We start from the raw sequence: 20,908 nt of genomic DNA on the forward strand, positions 1-20,908 counted from the left end.
ATCAGCAGTCTTCCCCATGATTGTGTAGCCTAGTGAACCAAACTGAGAGACCATTTTGAAGGCTCAGGAAACCTTTGCAGGTGTTTTGAGTTGATTAGCTGATTGGCATGTCACCATATTCTATTTTGTTGAGATAGTGAATTGGTGGGTTTTTGTTAAATGTGAGCCAAAATCATCACAATTAAAAGAACCAAAGACTTAAACTACTTCAGTCTGTGTGCATTGAATTTATTTCATACACGAGTTTCACAATTTGAGTTGAATTACTGAAATAAATGAACTTTTCCACGACATTCTAATTTATTGAGATGCACCTGTAAATAAATAAATAATCATTCTTTGCATTAAAAAAAGCAGAAAAATAAAATAAAAAATTGCAGATTAAAACAAATGCAGACAAAAAACATTTGTGGAGATTTATGTTTTTTTTTTTTTTTTTTTTGCTAAAATAATAAAAAAATAATAATAATAATAATATATCTATCTATCTATATATATATATATATATATATATATATATATATATATATATATATATATATATAGGAAATAGGGTCAGGAAAGCCTATTGAGACACTAAAAAAAAATAAATAGCACTTTCTAAAAAAAATAAAAATAAAAAAAATAATTAAAAAAAAAGATTCTCATTGGGGTTCAGGGATTCCATAGGTCAAAAAAAAAAAAAAAAAAAAAAAAAATTTATTTTGAAAATTAATTTTTTACAAATATTATACATTTCTTTAATTTTTGAAAAATAATTTTATGACGTTTTCTTGGGGTTTCACGATTTGACATCTGACAACCTGAACTAAACTTGCCATGTCATAAAAAGAGTCATGATAGCTCTTGAAGTTAACGCGTTAACACAATATTCCTATAACACCGCTATTTTTTTTAACACCGCACGTCCATATATGACCCTTTTAATCAATCATGCACTGACCGTCGTGAAAGCAGATGGTGGGAGACATTATGCTGAGACCTGTGCCAAGCATTTTATCAATGTAACAAAGCAGGGGAACATTTAGAATGAAGTAAGCAGTTAGATAGTGCTCGTAACATGATTGCAGTGGCCATTTGAACACCTGCCTTGCACTACACACCAGAGTTTTAGTGCTAGCCAACATGTCCAGGAATGATAAAGTTTGCCAGATAAATAGGAAAAAATCCGCTCATCTCATCTCTAAGCACTCACATTTGAAGCTCTGTTAATTCAGGTATTACACTAAATTACTTCGAATTCTGCTCGTAATATCATGTTTGTGCTTAGATTAAATGCAAGTATAATTAAGAAAAACGGTTCGCATTTTAAGTGCTTTCTTTTTTCTTCTTTTACTTTTTGTGCTATATCATGCAATAATACACTGACAGTGTGACACAATGACGGTGATGTTCACTTATGATTGAATCATCCCAAACGGGTGCATGCTGTTTTTGTTTGTTTACATGCTATAATGAATTAACTCTCCCGTTGAGTTTGTGCATACATTTCGGGATCTACTCACCTGTTAATCAACCGATGCACTAAAGGAAGAATTTTAAACTGGCACGCGAGACGGGAATAACATAGTCTGCTTTTGAACTTTGCAAACTGTCAGAAAAGACCTCTGTGGCAGCGCAGCGCAAATAATTTTTGAATTTGTCAGACATTTCCAGCTAACGGAAACCCTGCTGCACTCTGTCTCAAAGGTTCTGTCACAGTGTCTCTGCATAATAGTAAGTTTGATAGTGCACTAGACACTGCAGAACAGCAGAAGATGTTGGAACCCTGCAGGTAATCTACACTGTCATTAATCCATTTAATCCCACCGAACGGGGTGAAAGGGGTCTAAAAAGGAGCTGTTGATGTATTTTACACAGAGTTGTCAATTGTAAGTGACAGTGCAGACTTTATTTTTTTTTCGCATGAGTGGTGCAAATAGTCATTTAATTCCACTGTGCTCCTCTAAACACTATGTCTGTTAAAACACCATAAAAGGAAGCAAATATGTCCTGTCATAATACACATACAACTATATACTGTTGTGGCCAAAAATATTGGCACCCTTGGTAAATATGATCAAAGAAGTCTGTAAAAAAAAAAATCTGTATTGTTTATCCTTTATCTTTCATTCAAAACATTTATAAAACTCTAACCTTTAATTGAAGTAAAACAATTAAAAGAGGGGAAATATCTCATTATTAAATACATATTTGTCTCCAAAACACATTAGCCACAATTATTGGCACCCCTAGAAATTCTTATGAGTGAAAAATATCTGAAGTATATTCCCATTCATATTTTACATATTTTAGTGCACCTGGGTGACTAGGAACATGAAACTGTTCAGCCATGACTTCCTGTTTCACAGGGGTATAAATATGAGGTAACACACAGGCCAAATGCCCTTAATCACAGTGGGTTAGACTAAATAATATAGTTCTGATGTGCGGCAAAATGTTGTTGAGCTTCACAAAATGGGAAGTAGCTATAAGAAAATAGCTCTAGCAATCATTTCCATCATCAGGGCAATAATTAACAAGTTCCAATCAACTGGAGATCTTAAGAATCGGCCTGGAAGAGGACATGTGTATCAATATTGTCTTCACGCACAGTGAGGAGGATGGTTCAAGTGGCCAAAGAATCTCCAAGGATCACAGCTGGATAAATGCAGAAATAAGTTGGGTCTTGGGGTCAGAAAGTCTCAAAAAAAATATATCAGACATCACCTACATCACCACAGGTTGTTTGGGAGGGTTTCAAGAAAAAAAAAAAGCCACTGTAGGCATCCAACAACAAACTCAAGCATCTTCAGTTTGCCAGACACTACTGGAACTTCAAATGCGACCGGGTTATATGGTCAGATGAAACAAAAAAAGAGCTTTTTGGCAGCAAACACCAGAGAGAGGTTTGGCGCACACAGAGATAAAGAAGTACCCAATGCCCACGGTTAAATGTGGTGCTGGATCTTTAATGTTGTGGAGCTGTTTTTCTGCCAGAGGTCCTGGACATCTTGTTCGGATACATGGCATCACTGACTCTATTAAATACCAACAGATAAAAAATCAAAACCTGACTGCCTCTGTCAGAAAGCTTAAAATGGGCCCTGGTTGGATCTTCCAGCAGGACAATGATCCAAAACAAACACAACACAAAAATGGTTCATTGACAACAAAATCAAGGTTCTGCCATGACCATCCCAGTCCCCTGACCTGAACCCTATAGAAAATTTGTGGGGTGAACTGAAGAGGAGAGTGATTTTTTAATGAAATCTCAAAAGGACAAACAATGCAGATTTTTTTTCACAGCCTTCTTTGCACATATTTACCAAGGGTGCCAATATTTTTGGCCACAATATATATATATACATATATATATATATATGTATATGTATGTGTGTGTGTGTGTGTGTGTGTGTGTGTGTGTGTGTGTGTGTGTGTAAATGACTTAAAAACAATAAGTACATCTGAATGAAGCATATTTTGTCCACTCATGAGATGTTGCAATTAATCACGATTAACTACACACCCACAAACACACACACACACACACAAAAAAAACATGCAATTAATCATGATTAAAAAATATATATAGTTTGACAGCCCTAATATTTATTCAATTAAATCGCATGCTTTTATGATTAAATAATCACAATATGATATATCACGATTTGAATTTTAATTAAAAATGTAATTGTACATTCAAAAAATCATTTTTATCCCAAATATTTGAAATTCCATGACATTCCACAGTATTTTTTATAGGTAATGCCATTTTTATGACTGGAGTCAGTGATTCCCTCCATGTTCTCCCATCATTGCAATCATAGGGCCCTAGATGTGGTAACCGCGGTTTAAGCAGACACAGATCGTTTTAGAAAATGTATTTACCTCCCGATGTGTAAAGGCCACATCACCATACTGCCATCTTGGGGTGTGAATTGATTTATAAGATCAGCGGTCCAACCGTTGTCATTGTCTAAAGTTTACAACTTAAATGTTTTTGTAGTTAACACAACAGCAATGTTGGAATGAAAAAATTATAATATTTTGCACTGTATCAACACAAACTATTTCATCGGAGTACAGGATCTCAACCATTGATGTTGTTTCACAATACGCTGCCGCCGGCAAATACACAAAAACTATACAAATTTGTGTATTTGACACCTATTCCAAATCCTGATCTTTACCATGTTTTTGTACATGTATCAAAAACCTTGTTTACAACAAAGTTAAACAGTTTTATTATACTAAAATATTTTCCAGGACAAATAATTATTTTCCGTGACTTTTCCATGACTGGAAAACTGCATTACAAAATTCCAGGTTTTCAGGACACGTGGGAACCCTGCTTCAAGGGTCCTCTCTGTAATATAATTTCCTGTTTCATAATGTCTTCCTGGCACATTGATTACAGGTGTGTTCGACTTGAACTGCGTCCCGATTTACCGATCGGCGAAATTTGCCGGTTGCAATTGGTGGAGGAGTTGAAAAGAGAGCCGTCAAGCCAGACACTTTGCGCTTCTCGTCACCTGCTGAACCCAGACCAATCACGGAAGATTGTGCGATGTTTGCTTTCTTTATTGCAATCGAAGTGAAATTCAGATGCTTTAATTTTACACAAAATAACCAGAAACATTATCATTTGAAAAGGTTATGTGCTGCTTGATACAGTGCCTGCAGTGTGCACAAGAAGAAAGTCCAATAAAAGCCTATATTATTTCGATACCAATAAAGGAGTCAGTATTTTTAATCATTTTGAATGTTTTTAATGAATAAAAATGATATTACTATGACAAACATAATATAACATGATATAAGCATGATGTACTGTTATAAAAAACACAGATTTATGAGAGTTTTTGACGAACTGGTGGTGTCAGAATAAACACCTTGGTAATGGCTTACTACTATACTACTCTTATTTCTGCCATAGACTGACATAGCAGAAGTAGTAAGCTTAGTATGTGTAGTATGCCATTGCAAACCATTGCCATTGTTGTGAGTCTGGCCAATCATGAATAAGCAGTGTAGTTATTCAGGGCTTGTGCAGCTGCTCTGGAGAAACTGCAGGCATATGACATGGTGACCCAGCGATGCCGCTGTCTGAAGCCTAACAAAATTTCTAATGGACATGCACTGCTTAAAGTATGGCGCTGATCGGTCTCCACAGCACTGCATGAAGTCGAACACAACTTATATCACACTGAAAGTTTTAAATATTAATAACATTAATAACTAGAGCTGTCAAAATTAACGCGTTACCGCATGCGATTAATTTAAAAGGTTTAACGTGTTCATTTTCTTAATCGCAATTAACGCATTTATCATTAACACAGCATAAACAGCATAAAAACTGGTTCGAAGGGTGGAACCTTAGCGATGTGTCCACCCAGGCTCATTATACTGATGCCACAAACATACTGTACACAACAGCCGTGTCTGTGATCAAATGATGGAGAAAGGAGCTCTTGACACTATTTGATGTACAAAACAAGCCCAGATGGGACTTGTGACATAAATCAAGTTTTTCAGCCCATGTAAGGTGCGTTTTAATTACCACAAAAGAACAGCAAGTCTTAACTATCAACAAAAATCGCAGAATTAGACGTTTTTGTCTGCAAGCGCTTTTCATGTGGAGTTCAAAGCGGCACTGACATCCTGACAGAAATCATGAACGTGGCTTCACGATTGCTCTAGCAAACCGGAAAGCCACAGTCTACCAGCAGTTTAATACTGTGGAGAATGGTTTGCAATGAAAATGCAACCTATGTGGGGACTAGTTCTTTCAATTAGTCAAACTCCCACTTAAGACTTTAGGAAACGTTTATTGTTATCTGAACTGGTGATATTTTGGTGCATTTCTATCTTTATACTGTGGAAGGCTTTGTTTGGAAAATGTTAAAGCATTATATTGTTACACATTGTTTTGTTTTCTTTCCTAATAAGGAAATAAATGCATTTTGACAGGAAAAGTATACAGCATTTACAGTCAAATTTCATCACTTTCAAAATCTGCGATTAATCGCGATTAACTATGACAACTTATGTGATTAATCGCACTTAAATTTTTTAATTGACAGACAGTACTATTATAACACTAATAATGTAATTAATAATGCAAAAATGTTTTGAACCCTTTAAGATCAGTTGTGCCAAAACATTAAAAACTACAGTCTAGACCAACTCAAAATAGGTATCTACTTTCCAATGCATTCAGGCATTTTGACCAAAACTGAACAAGTGATTTGAAATTTGCAGACAAATCAGAAGTGTTCCGTTTTGATAATTTATAACAAAACATTTCACTTATTATTGCAATCAGTAAAAACATCAAATAGCCATGTGTCATATGTTGTTGGAAAGCTCCCAAAGAGTAGAATACAACCAGCCTATTTGTTTTACTCACAGACAAAAATATAGCGAGTAATAGCTGAGTACATTTCTTTGACAATTATGTTAGTATTGCTTATATGCAGCATTTTCACTTATAACTTCACAAAAAATAAACGGAACATAAAATATCACATAATATTATTTAGCAGAGATGATTATCTTGCAAACAAGCCCACACACAAGGTAATCGGATGCATTGATCATTAGATAATTCACACAATGCACAATGTTACAAATGGCCACCAGGAGATGACCATGTAAATGACACCGACTCATTGAGTCAAAAGGCAATCATTCTGTGAAATCTTATAACAAAAATCATGTCTCCATGTTATGACTACCTTTAGTCATTGTCGTGTTTGTATGTGTAATAATTTTTTTATGTACAATTATTATATGTTTTATTTGTTTGGAGAGGATTTTGGACACATGGAGATGTTTTTAGACACTATGATAAATTATATTTTAATGCTATAAATTTTCATTGATTTGTCATATCAACACAACATTTTTCTCAGATACAGTTGATAAGATTGGGAACAAAACAAAAGCAGTTTTTCGGAGACACCTTATTTACACCCTGAGATTTATAATGTCAAATAAGAAAAATAAGAAAATGTCAATTTTTCAGCAGTTTCTTAGGCTGAGAGTCCCAGAATGTATCATAATCTATATCATTAAAATCTTTTTAATTAAATTGAAGTTATAAGCCTTTAATTTTGGGTATGCCACTGAAACAGGAAATCTTAAAGCTTAAATGGTTAATTGGTTAATTTTGGATAGACACATACAGTACATGACAACATACTCTATGGACATCTTCCAAAATGTAAACCATTTTATGAATACTAGGGTGAATTTCACAAAAGCACGTTTGTTTGGTCATATTTTACACAAAAATTGATTATAGTGAGAATTGGTGGGAAAACGTGCTAAATTTCATAAAAGAATTCCAGAACACACAGGAAAAAAAAGGTTGTAAAAATAGTATTCATATGCTCCTTTCTTTCTTTTGAGTTTGGGGTGAAAGATGACCCGGACATGTTCTTGACAGGTTTTGTAAGATTCACATGAAAGAATCCACAGATCACCCATTACTGCTTATGCCTGAGCTGCAAACACACTGTTTTCAAATAAAACTCGAGCGATCTGCCCTGGAGGCATTTTTAAAATGCAAATCTCTTCCAGAGACTCAAATACTTTCAGAGCTGTTTATACAGTGACTGACCATGGTTGTTTTAACATTATTCTGCTGTCAATTTTATATTGGATCAGAAGCATGTTACCTTGTCAACTCTTCTCTGATCTTGATTGGCTCCTGAGGGTAGAACTTCACCCTGAAGCACATAGTATACGGCTGCTGACCTGAAAACAACACACACCAACAGTCAGATGGAAAGAGAGGGAGACGGCTTGAACGTAAAACCGTAAATATGAGAAAGATTATGCAGAGAACTGTAACTGAGGGCATGAGTGAAGCTAAAGTGATTATATTCATGCATGAGGTAAGGGAACCCCCTCTGGTGAGGAATCAAATTAAGTCTTCAAAGATAAACTAAATGAGTCTGCGGAGATCAGAGCCCAAAGGAAAAACATTTCGTCACTTTAAGACTGTCTACTTAGGAGTTCTTTGCACCATAAACATGAAAAGAACTAAACCATTCAGACACATCAGCACATGATTGTTTTTCAGCACACATATACCTCATCCTATAATTACTAGGACTGTAAACTGATTACAATGTTTAATCAAATTAATGCCATAAAATGCAGATTAATTAATCTAAATTATCGCATGTATCAATATTTTCTGAAAAAGGCCCCCAAATATAATTAACTATAAATAATACACAATAATTAATAATAATTCTAAATATAATATGTAAGGCCTATAATAAATATAATAATTCAGATATTCAGATTGAGGCCGAATTCCAAACTGCATTTTTGCACCCTTGAAGGGCATTGCAGGAAAGGGATGCCACTTGAAGCGTCGTTCCAAATGAAAGTAAGAAAATTCATCTTTTCACGAAGGGCCCTTCCACAAGACTGTTAGCGAAGGGTACATTCATACAGTAATGCCATGATCCTTTCAGAGTAGTCACTTAAAGAGTTCCACCCATCAGAGTGAGTAGGGAATAAGGATGCTCACTTTCAATTGGAATATGCCCTGAAATTGCATTATTGTGGCAGCCGAGTAAAGCATTAATTAGACAAAAAGTGGCTTTAGAAGTCAATCTATTGTTTGTTTTATTCCGATATCATTCAACAAGCCTGTAGTCAACAGCAATTCATTTTGCAATTGAGTTCGCCAGTCTGTCCTGTTCCAATCTGTGTTTAAATTTTTAATTGTCGTTCTGTGTACATTTGACGCTTTTAAAGCACTGGTTTTCTGCATCATAAATTATGCCTTTGTAGGACGCTCTGTCAATTTAATATAGCTGAAACTGAAAATTGCTTCTCAAGATGTAGTGCTTCATCCAGCTGTCAGCTCTTATTCTGTTGCTACGCTTTTTTTGAGGTTTGTTAAGGTGCCCTGACTGCCCCTTGCTGACGCGGCACAAAAATACATACTTTAATTACAGAATTAAGTTAGATTCAGGGGGCACGATTAATTGCATACATTTATTTAAAGTGATATTTTGTATTAGAGCTGTCAAAATTAACCCGTTAACACATGCGACTGATTTAAAATGTTTAACCCGTTAATTTTTCTTAATTGCGATTAATGCATTTACCGTTAATACAGCATAAACCAGCATAAACGCTTGTTGGAAGGGTGGAACCTTTGCGATGTGTCCGCCCTTACACTGAGAGTCATTACACTGACACACACACCACAAACACACACAACAGTGATTCAGTATCGGTGATAAAGTGATGGAGAAAGGAGCTCTTAATGATATTTGATGTACAAAACAAGCCCAGATGGGACTTGTGACAGAAATCAAGTATTTGTCAGCATAAGTAAGGCGCATTTTAATTACCACAAAAACACGTCAAATCTTAACTATCATTAAAACACAGAATGAGATGTTTTTGTCTACAAGCGTTTTTCATATGTAGTTCAAAGCGGTGCTTGATGCTGCCATTGACACCCTGACGCAAATCATGAACACGGCTTCGCGATTGCTGTAAAAAAGTGGATAGCAATGAATATGCAACCTATTTGGGAACTTGTTTTTTAATTAGTCAAACTTCCACTTAGACTTTGGGAAACATTTAATGTTACTTGAATTGGTGCTATTTTAGTGCATTTCTATCTTTATACTGTGGAAGGCTTTGTTTGGAAAATGTTAATAAAGCATTATATTAAAACATATTGTTTTGTTTTCTTTCCTAAGAAGAAAATAAATGCATTTTGACAGGAATATAAGTATATTTAGAGTCAAATTTCAGCACTTTTAAAATCTGTGATTAATCACTATTAACTACGAACAATTATGCGATTCATCAAATTTTAATCGACTGACAGCACTATTTTTTATATAATGAATCACACTAAACACAATAAATCAACAGATCTAGTAAACACTACTACAATATTTGCAAAAAAGCTGCGCTTTGAGAATGTTCACATGCGCATGGCTGTAGTTCCAGTTTAGCTACAGGGGGAAAGATAAGAATTTCTGAAATTCGCAGTACGGAAATTCCCAAAGCATCAACCAATTTAAAAAAAAAAAAAATTGTACCTCCTGTCACAACACCTCTCCTTTACATGCCATACAAGTTATCAACCAAGGGGTCATGACATGAGAAATCAAATTTTCCTTCATCTTTTGACATATAGTGGTCAAATGGTCATTGTACTATAAAAACATACTGTAAGTTTCAGCATTCAAAACTTCCTACTCACTGCAAAGAGAGCAGTTATTGAAACCAAGCTGCCAAAATGACTTGTTCTCTACTTCCTCCACATTGTGATGTTACTCTGTGGTAGATATTTGCATCTGACTGCCTCCACAACAACACATCAACACCTAGTAGCAGTGAGAAGTGAGATGGCAAGTAGAGAGAGCAGATCAGTCAAGATCAGAGAGCCAGTCATAACATTCGGCATGTACAGTCCAGTTTTAAAGGAGAAGCAGCACCAAAACCTGAACGTTTCTGACAGAGGGTCAGAATGAGGGTGGGAAATGATCATGTTTTACAAATACATGTAAACTCAGCAAAAAAAGGAACGTCCTCTCACTTTCAACTGCTTTTATTTTCAGCAAACTTAACATTTATACATATTTGAATGAACATAAAAAGATTCAACAACTAAGACATAAACTGAACAAGTTTCACTGACATGTGACTAACAGAAGTGGAATAATGTGTCCCTGAACAAATGGGGGTCAAAATCAAAAGTAACAGTCATTCCCTATCTGTCACTCACTCGACGTTGTGTCGATGTAGTGACACTAGGGGTCACCCTTGGGAGCCCGAGACACCTCTGGTCTTTGATAAAAGGCCAGTGAAAATTGGCGAGTGGTATTTGCATAACACTACCCCGGACATACGGGTATAAAAGGAGCTGGTATGCAACCACTCATTCAGATTTTCTCTTCGGAGCCGAATGGTCGATGTTTACTGAGCTGACTGTTCATTCACCTCTGCTGGATCTGATGGCGCATTTCAGTGGCTTCTCCCTCCTCTGCACTGGTGCGCTGCAGAGAACACCCCTGGGCGCTTCGGCAGAAAAAAGAGAGTATATTTTTCAAAAAGAGTCTATTTCTCTAAAAGAGCGGCACACACGGAACGTCTTTTTAAAGACACATCTCTTTAAAGATGACTTTCCGTTTGTGTGTTATTCCTGGTTGCGGTCGTTTCCACTCAACTTCGGATGGTCACGATCGCTGTCTTTCGTGTCTGGGCGCGACCCACGCGGAGACAGCGTTCGTGGATGGATCATGTACTCACTGCGAGAACATGACCATGGCAACGTTGCGGTCGCGGCTTGCTTTCGTAAGAAAGACCTCGGTCCTTCTACCTACGGGATTTGGGGTCCCCAATGGGACCACCTCCGCCGGGTATGGCCTCCCATTCCCCAGATGAGCTCTCAAGCGCAGAATCGGAGAGCGGGCTCATCCAGTCAGACGCGGAAGCCTCAGCTGGGCTCCCCCCCTCGGGGACGATTGCCCAGTCACAGGCTGATGCGGAAATGACGGACATGCTTTCCCGGGAGGCCGTAAGCGTCGGGCTAGAGTGGAACCCTCCGCTCTCCCCTGAACCCTCGCGGCTCGATGATTGGTTCCTGGGCTCGCGGCGCTGCTCAAAGCAGCCACGCCCTGCTCCAGTCCCTTTCTTCCCGGAAGTGCACGAGGGGCTGACAAAATCGTGGGAGGCACCTTTTACTGCCCGGTCCCGATCTTTCGGCTCCCCCGCCCTCACTACCCTCAATGGTGGGGCGGCCAGGGGCTATTCGGCGATTCCCCCGGTGGATAAGGCGCTCGGGGTGCATCTATGCCCGCAGAGTGCCGCCACCTGGCGCGGACGCCCAAAGCTCCCGTCCAAGGCCTGTAGGTTCACGTTGTCCCTGACGGCCAAAGCCTACAGTGCCGCTGGACAAGCCGCCTCCGCCCTGCACGCCATGGCCCTCCTGCAGGTCCACTAAGCAAAGGCGTTAAAAGAACTGCACAAGGGTAGTTCCACCCCAGATTTGATGCAGGAGCTGCACTCGGCGACCGACCTCGCTCTCCGGGCAACGAAGGTCACTGCACGGTCTCTCTGGTGGGTGATGTCCAGCTTAGTGGTCCAGGAGCGCCACCTTTGGCTCAACCTGGTCGAGATGGCCTTGCTGCCCCAATCTCCCAGGTTGGCCTATTCGGCGACACCGTCGAGGACTTTGCCCAGCAGTTCTCGACGGTGAAGCAGCAGACGGAGGCTATCCGGCACATCCTGCCCCGGCGCGGCTCAAGATCCCGCACCCCACCTGCTCGTCGCCAAGGGCATCCCCCTGCGGTGACTGCACCGGCTCCACCGCAGCCCACCCCTTCGGCCCGGCCCCGGCGTGGAGCCAAACACAGGAAGCAGAAGCCACACGTCTCACGGCCGGCCACCAAGAACCCACAGAAGGCTTCAAAGTGCCCCTGAGACGGGTGACCCAGCAACGACGAAACCCACCTTGGAGCTGGTAAGCAGACCACCCCATCCCCCGGTGGAGGGCCGGGAGGAGAATCTTTTGTTGCTTTTTCATTTAATTTCGCCGCATGCCCAAGTGGCTGCGGTACCCAACAGTTCAGCAAAAGAGCGGATTCCTCGTTCCCTGGGTCACATAACCATTGTGCACGGCCGTCATCACGACTACCGTCCACCTTTTTATCCTTGCATGGTTGGTGCTCCAGCGGCGTTCTCCCCACCCCTGCGCGCCCAGCTGTGGCACAAATCCGTCCCAGATGCGACAGTCTCCATGGGTCGCGAGGACAGGCCACTTCCTCCCCCGTCCCAGGCTGTTCCGGGGGTGGTCACAAGGTGCCAGGATAGTGCTTTGATGTCCCTGGACTCAGCACGGCCACAACATGGTGTGGCACCTTGGGCTCCCCCCCGCCGTGAGGCCCCACCTGCCGGTATATCCGAGATTGTCCCTTTGGTCCCCCTCGCTCGGAGCTTGGATGCGTGGTTTGTGCTTTCCAATCTGTCGCGATGGCTGATCCGGACCAACCGACTCGGCTACGCGATTCAGTTCACCAAGCTTCCGCCCAGGTTCAGCGGTATCCACTTCACCTCGGTGAAGGACGAAAACACTGCTACCTTGCGCACGGAGATCGCAACCCTCCTACGGAAGGATGCGATAGAACCTGTCCCTTCGGCCGAGATGAAGAAGGGGGTTTTACAACCTCAACTTCAATGTACGGAAAAAAAGGCGGTGGGTTGCGGCCAATCTTGGACCTCCGAGTACTGAACCGGGCTTTACACAGACTCCCGTTCAAGATGCTGATGCAAAAACGCATTCTGGCAAGTGTCCGGCATCAAGATTGGTTCGCGGCGGTAGACCTGAAGGACGCGTACTTCCACGTCTCGATTCTACCTCGACACAGACCCTTCCTGCGGTTTGCAATCAAGGGTCGGGCGTATCAGTACAAGGTTCTCCCTTTCGGTCTCTCCTTGTCCCCTCGTGTCTTCACGAAGGTCGCAGAGGCAGCTCTTGCCCCATTAAGGGAAGTGGGCATTCGCATTCTCAACTATCTCGACGATTGGCTAATCCTAGCTCACTCTCAGGATATGTTGTGCACACAGGTGCTCTCGCTCCTCAGCCGACTAGGGCTTCGGGTCAACTGGGAAAAGAGCAAGCTCCTCCCAGTTCAGAGCATCTCTTTTCTCGGTTTGGAGTTGGACTCAGTCTCGTTGACAGCACGCCTCACGAACGAGCGCGCACAGTCGGTGCTGACCTGTTTGAAGGTGTTCAAACAGAAAACAGCGGTTCCACTGAAACTCTTTCAGAGGCTCCTTAGGCATATGGCATCCTCAGCGGTGGCCACTCCGCTCGGGTTGATGCATATGAGACCGCTTCAGCACTGGCTTCAGACTCGAGTCCCGAGATGGGCATGGCGCCGCGGGACACATGGCGTGGTCATCACGCCGATCTGTCACCGCCCCTTCAGCCCTTGGACCGACTTCGCGTTTCTACGGGAAGGCGTTCCCCTAGAGCAGGTCTCCAGGAGCGTCGTGGTCACGACAGATGCCTCCAAGACGGGCTGGGGCACTGTTGCAACGGGCACGCAGCTGCCGGCTTATGGACGGGCCCGCGGCTGCGTTGGCACATCAACTGCCTCGAGTTGCTGGCAATTCTGCTCGCCCTGCGGAGGTTCCGGCCGTTGATCCAGGGCAAGCACGTGTTAGTTCGGACATGCTACCATTGCCGTGTTGTCTATGTCAACCGTCAAAGCGGTCTGCGCTCCCGGGCGACCTCAACACTGCAGCGGACACGCTGTCACGGCAGGTTACCCTCAGGGGAGAGTGGAGACTCCACGCTCAGGTGGTCCAGCTGATCTAGAGTCGATTCGGACAAGCACAGGTAGACCTGTTCACCTCACAAGAATCCTCCCACTGCCCGCTCTGGTACGCCCTGACTGAGGCACCTCTCGGTATAGACGCGCTGGCACACAGCTGGCCCCCTGGACTGCGCAAATATGCGTTTCCCCCAGTGAGCCTACTTGCACAGACCCTGTGCAAGGTCGGGGAGGACGAGGAGCAGGTCATCCTGGTAACACCCTACTGGCCCATCCAGACATGGTTCTCGGACCTCACGCTCCTCACGACAGCCCCCCCCACCCCCCCACCCCCGGCGAATTCCCCAGGACCTTCTTTCTCAGGGACGGGGCAGCATCTGGCACCTGCGACCAGACCTCTGGAATCTCCATGTCTGGTCCCTGGAAGGGATGCGGAAGACCTATGCAGTCTACCACCCGCGGTGGTAGACATGATCACTCAGGCTAGGGCCCCCTCTACAAGGCTCCTGTATGCCTTTAAGTGGCGTCTGTTCGCTAACTGGTGTTCTTCCCGACGCGAAGACCCCCAGAGATCGCGCAGACGGATTGGTGCTTTCCTTCCTGCAGCAGAGGTTGGAAGGGCGGCTGTCCCCTTCCACCTTGAAGGTGTATGTAGCAGCTATAGCGGTACACCACGACACAGTGGACGGTAAGTCCTTAGGGAAGCACGACCTGATCATCAGGTTCCTGAGAGGCACCAGGAGGCTGAATCCCTTCAGACCACGCCTCGTTCCCTCATGGGACCTCTCTATAGTTCTTCAGGGTCAACAGAGAGCCCCCTTTGAGCCTTTGCAGTCAGCCGAGCCTAAGGCACTCTCCTTGAAGACTGCCCTCCTGACTGCGCTCACTTCCATCAAGAGAGTAGGAGACCTGCAAGCGTTCTCTGTCAGCGAAACATGCCTGGAGTTCAGTCCGGGCTACTCTCACGTGATCCTGAGACCCCAACCGGGCTATGTGCCCAAGGTTCCCACGACCCCTTTTAGGGACCAGGTGGTGAACCTGCAAGCGCTGCCCCAGGAGGAGGCAGACCCAGCCCTGACGTTGCTGTGTCCGGTGCGTGCTTTACGCATCTATTTGGATTGCACGCAGAGCTTTAGTGTCTCTGAGCAGCTCTTTGTCTGCTTTGGTGGACAGCGGGAAGGTAGCACTGTCTCCAAGCAGAGGATCGCCCACTGGCTCATTGACACCATAATTATGGCATATCACACCCAGGACGTGCCGCCCCCAGTAGGGTCACGAGCCCATTCTACCAGGGGTGTAGTGGCCTCCTGGGCCTTGACCAGGTGCGCCTCTCTAACAGACATTTGCAGAGCAGTGGGCTGGGTAACACCCAACACCTTTGCGAGGTTCTACAACTTCCGGGTGGAACCGGTTTCATCCCGTGTAGTGGCGCGCACAAGCAGGTAAGTCCGGGACAGCCGGCCGGGTGTATCACTTGCGCATAGCGCCTTTCACCTCCCCTGAGCTGAAGACATGCGCTGTTAACTCCCAGTAGTGTTCAAACTGTGTTCCCTGGTTGCTTTCCTCCGAGCCCTGTGGCAGATGAGTTTTCGGAGAGACTCGCTGCCGGCCCAGTACACGTGCCAAGTAAAGCCCTGTACTGGGATAGGTGCTCCACATGTGGCGGTTCCCCGTAGGTAACCCCATGCAACGTATATCTTCCGCTAATTCATTTCCCTGTTGACAAACTGCGTCTTCCTTGGGCAGAGACCCCTCTGCCCCAGTTTCCATGTTGGAGTAACTCCTCCCCCGTAGGGTAGGACCTACCATGGCACTTCTCCACATGGCATTTTTCTGACATAGCTCGGCAAGACCATGTGACGTATTTCCACTTAAATAACCCCCCCCCCCCCCCCCGGGAGGGGTGTGGTCTCCGCGATGTCCTCCCCTTGGGAGGGACACCCCCCCGACTAGACCTGGTCGGCCCAGTCGGTTAATCCCCCTTTTTTTTGGGGAGTGGAAAAAAGGGGATAAGAGGCCATGACTGGGCTAGCCCGTCTCTATCTTTTGGGTAGTCAACTTGTCCCAAAGGGTCGTTCGACATTCATAACAGTGTTGGGGGAGGTTACGTGTCGGCCTGGTGTGCTGGCTACGAGGCACACAGTGGTCTACCCGTCACACACCGCCAGTTCACGTAACACAGTTCAGCCAGTTGCGGTGTGTTGTATAGGGACCCCTAGTGTCACTACATCGACACAACGTCGAGTGAGTGACAGATAGGGAATGTCCTGGTTACTTGCGTAACCTCCGTTCCCTGAAGGAGGGAACGAGACTTTGTGTCCCTCCTGCCACAACGCTGAACTACCCGCTGAAATTGCCGGGAGCTCCTCAGCATAAAACCTGAATGAGTGGTTGCATACCAGCTCCTTTTATGCCCATATGTCCGGGGGAGTTGTATGCAAATACCACTCGCCAATTTTCATTGGCCTTTTATCAAAGACCAGAGGTGTCTCGGGCTCCCAAGGGTGACCCCTAGTGTCACTACATTGACACAACGTCTCATTCCCTCCATCAGGGAACAGAGATTACGCAAGTAACCAGGACGGTATCTGGTGTGGCCACCAGCTGCATTTACTGTACTGCAGTGCATCTCCTCCTCGTGGACTGTACCGGATTTGTCAGTTCTTGCTGTGAGATGTTACCCCACACTTCCACCAAGGCACTTGCAAGTTCCCGGACGTTTCTGGGGAGAATGGCTCAAGCCCTCACCCTCCGATCCAACAGGTCCCAGACGTGCTCAATGAGATTGAGATCCGGGCTCTTCGCTGGCCATGGCAGAACACTGACTTTCCTGTCTTGCAGGAAATCATGCACAGAACGAGCAGTATGGCTGGTGGCACTGTCTGCAGGAAGGGTACCGCATGAGGGAGGAGGATGTCTTCCCTGTAATGCACAGCATTGAGATTGCCTGCAGTGACAGCAACCTCAGTCCGATTATGGGGCAGTGGTGGCTCAGCGGTTAAGGCTCTGGGTTACTGATCAGAAGATCAGGGGTTCAAGCCCCAGCACTGCCAAGATGCCACTGTTGGGCCCTTGAGCAAGGCCCTTGACCCTATCTGCTCCAGGGGCGCCGTATCATGGCTGACCCTGCACTCTGACCCCAGCTTAGCTGGGATATGTGAAAAAAAGTATTTCACTGTATATGTGCAAATGTATAATGTGTGATAAATAAATATAATTATAAAAATTATTATTAATTATAATTATAAAAAATTTATAAAAATTATAATTATTATTATGCTGTGACACACCTCCCCAGACCATGACAGACCCTCCACCTCCAAATTGATTCCGCTCCAGAGTACAGGCCTCAGTGTAACGCTCATTCCTTCGATGATAAATGCGAGTCAGACCATCTCCCTGGTGAGACAAAACCACGACTCATCAGTGAAGAGCGCTTTTTGCCAGTCCTGTCTGGTCCAGTGAAGGTGGGTTTGTGCCCATAGGCGACGTTGTTGCTGGTGATGTCTGGTGAGGATCTGCCTTACAACAGGCCTACAAGCCCTCAGTCCAGCCTCTCTCAGCCTCTTGCGGACAGTCTGAGCACTGATGGAGGGATTCTGCATTCCTGGTGTAACTCAGGCAGTTGTTGTTGCCATCATGTACCTGTCCCGCAGGTGTGATATTCGGATGTACCGATCCTGTGCAGGTGTTGTTACACGTGGTCTGCCACTGCGAGGACGATCAGCTGTCCTTCCTGTCTCCCTATAGCACTGTCTTAGGAGTCTCACAGTATGGACATTGCAATTTATTGCCCTGGCCACATCTGCAGTCCTGATGCCTCCATGCAGCATGCCTAAGGCACGTTCACACAGATGAGCAGGAACACTGGGCATCTTTCTTTTGGTGTTTTTCAGAGTCAGTAGAAAGGTCTCATTAGTGTCCTAAGTTTTTATAACTGTGACCTTAACTGCCTACCCATCTGTAAACTGTTAGTGTCTTAACGACCGTTCCACAGGTTCATTAATTGTTTATGGTTCATTGAACAAGCATGGATAAACATTGTTTAAACACTTTACAATAAAGATCTGTAAAGTTATTTGGATTTTTACAAAATTGTTTTTAAAATACAGTGTCCCGATAAAGGGATGTTTCTTATTTAGCTGAGTTTTATAACTGCTTTTTTTGTGCAAAAAAACTTTACTAATATTATATGTGAACCATGTCATGACCCCTTTCATGTCTACATCGATGAAAAAAAAAAGAAAAGTTCTAGATTGCTTTACACTGCAAATTAAAATAGGTACACTATGTTTAATCACAACTCCATATTGATACAGTTTAAATACATATCCAGCAAATGGGAGCTACGCTTAACACTTCGGGGGCAAGAAAGACAGAAATAAAACTCACATTTCATTTGTTTCACCACTGGTTTACTCGGGTCCAACCAATGCTGTGAAATTCAGAGAAAAGAACAACAGGAGAAAGAGGGGGGAAAACGATTGAGTCAAAAATGTTTTGATGTTCACTGAAAGATGGTGACCAATCAAACATTTTTATGGCAAGCACTTTGCACAAGCATTCTGCTCAGGAAAGGATTGTAAACACAATTCCTAACAATGAACCCTGAATTTGTTCCATAAAGTGCATTAATATTACAACATAAATGGCTGTAAATAATTCACTGCAGTGCTGGGGGAGATTTTCTGCTCGACTGAAGAAACATTGTTGTACATACAGCTGGGTAAAACCCCTTGGTCGATTGTCATGGTAACTTTACTCAGTATTTATAGCCAGTAAGATAGGCTACTTAAGGATGAAGTTTCTACCCTGGTGAGAGTGTAGAAACAAGAATGTTGGATTTGTGAGCTTTTGTATGTCTTGTCTGTGTGATTGGAGTTGTGAATGTCACCTAGGCCACGCAGGCTATTGAAAAATGTTAATGGGATAGTTCACCCAAAAATGAAAATTCTCATCATTTACTCACCCTCATGCCATCCCAGATGTGTATGACTTTCTTTTTTCTGTTGAACACAAACAAATATTTTTAGAAGAATTTCTCAGCTCTGATATTCAACAATGCAAGTGAATGGTGACCAAAACTTTGAAGGTCAAAAAAGCACATTAAGGCAGCATAAAATTAATCCATTCGACTCCAGTGGTTTAATCTATATCATCAGAAGCAATATGTTAGGTGCGGGTGAGGAACAGATCAATATTTAAGTCCTTTTTTACAATAAATCTCCACTTTCACATACTTCTTTTGTTTTTGCAATTCGCATTCTTTGTGCATTTCGCTACTTACTATGCAGGGAGGAGAATTGATAGTAAAAAAAGTACTTAAATATTGATCTGTTTCTCACCCACACCCATCATATCGCTTCTGAAGACATGGATTTAACAACTGGAGTCGTATGGATTACTTTTATGTTTCCTTTATATGAATTTTGGAGCTTCAAAATTTCTGGCCACCATTCACTTGCATTGTATGGACCTTCAGAGCTGAGATATTCTTCTAAAAATCACTATTTGTGTTCAGCAATGAAAGTCAGTCATATACATCTGGGATGGCATGAGGGTGAGTAAATGATGAGAGAATTTTCAATTTTGGGTGAACTATTCCTTTAACCAATAGCTCCAACCCCAATTCCGAAAAAGTTGGGACAGTTTGAAAAATGCTAATAAAAACAAAAAGGAGTGATTTGTAAATGATATTCACCATTTGCTATATTGAAAGCACTACAACTAAACATTATATGATGTTTTAATTTGTGAATTTCATTGTTTTTTTTTGTTGTTGTTTTTTATGTACAGTAACAATGAAATTCACAAAGTGAAACATATAATGTTTAGTTGTAGTGCTTTCAATATAGCAAATGGTGAATATAATTTACAAATCACTCCTTTTTGTTTTTATTAGCATTTTTCAAACTGTCCCAACTTTTTCGGAATTGGGGTTGTATTTAGCCATTGTGTTAACAAACTGATTTAAGACAGCTAAAACTTTCAAGAATCCAAACCGTACTGAAAGCTTTGCTGATGTATCTGCTTAAGTTATAGAAACTTTCAAATCACTGAAGGTTATGAACTTTGAGGTCAAATGACAACATATGAGTTATAATGTAGTTACCCTTTGTTTCTCTGGATCCACATATCTGATGCCAAAGTAATCTTTCTCCAGCAGACTGTAGTGGTTACACACATGGTCCAAGACAAACTGCCCTTTTGTGTCTCTCTGTAGAGGTAAGGAAAAAAATGAACACTTTTATAAAATGAATACAAACAACATAAAATATAAGTATTAAAATAATCTACCAGGTCATGCATATTGTTTAGTTTAACCTTATAACGCCATCTGCATCAAATTTGACACGCTATTTTCTCAAGCCTGTGCATAATTAACATAATCAAAATTTTGCCAAAAATCCTGTTGTCTGCAATGTACTAGATGTCTGCTGCCACCTGGTGGACGTTTCCAGGCATTTCTTAATAGAAAAATATTTGTTAAAGTTTTTAAAAAATGTCAGCTTTTGTATTACATGTACTCATTTTATTTTGTTTATTTATTTATTTATTTATTTTTGTGTGCGTGTGTGTGTGTGTGTGTGGAAAGA

At 42.6% G+C, this 20,908-nt stretch overlaps 1 protein-coding gene across 1 annotated transcript in view; it reads right to left on the minus strand.

The window, feature by feature from the left end:
- Nucleotides 1-20,908, minus strand: part of LOC127415121 (FERM domain-containing protein 3-like) — a 112,269-nt gene that overhangs the window by 59,630 nt on the left and 31,731 nt on the right. The window contains exons 2-4 of the mRNA XM_051653690.1: nucleotides 20,425-20,529; nucleotides 18,705-18,747; nucleotides 7,665-7,743 (exon numbers count right to left, since the gene is read on the minus strand). Coding sequence (XP_051509650.1) covers nucleotides 7,665-7,743; nucleotides 18,705-18,747; nucleotides 20,425-20,529 — 227 coding nt within the window. The remainder of the gene's footprint in view (nucleotides 1-7,664; nucleotides 7,744-18,704; nucleotides 18,748-20,424; nucleotides 20,530-20,908) is intronic.

Source organism: Myxocyprinus asiaticus, chromosome 24, assembly GCF_019703515.2.
Source record: "Myxocyprinus asiaticus isolate MX2 ecotype Aquarium Trade chromosome 24, UBuf_Myxa_2, whole genome shotgun sequence".
NCBI lineage: Eukaryota > Metazoa > Chordata > Actinopteri > Cypriniformes > Catostomidae > Myxocyprinus > Myxocyprinus asiaticus.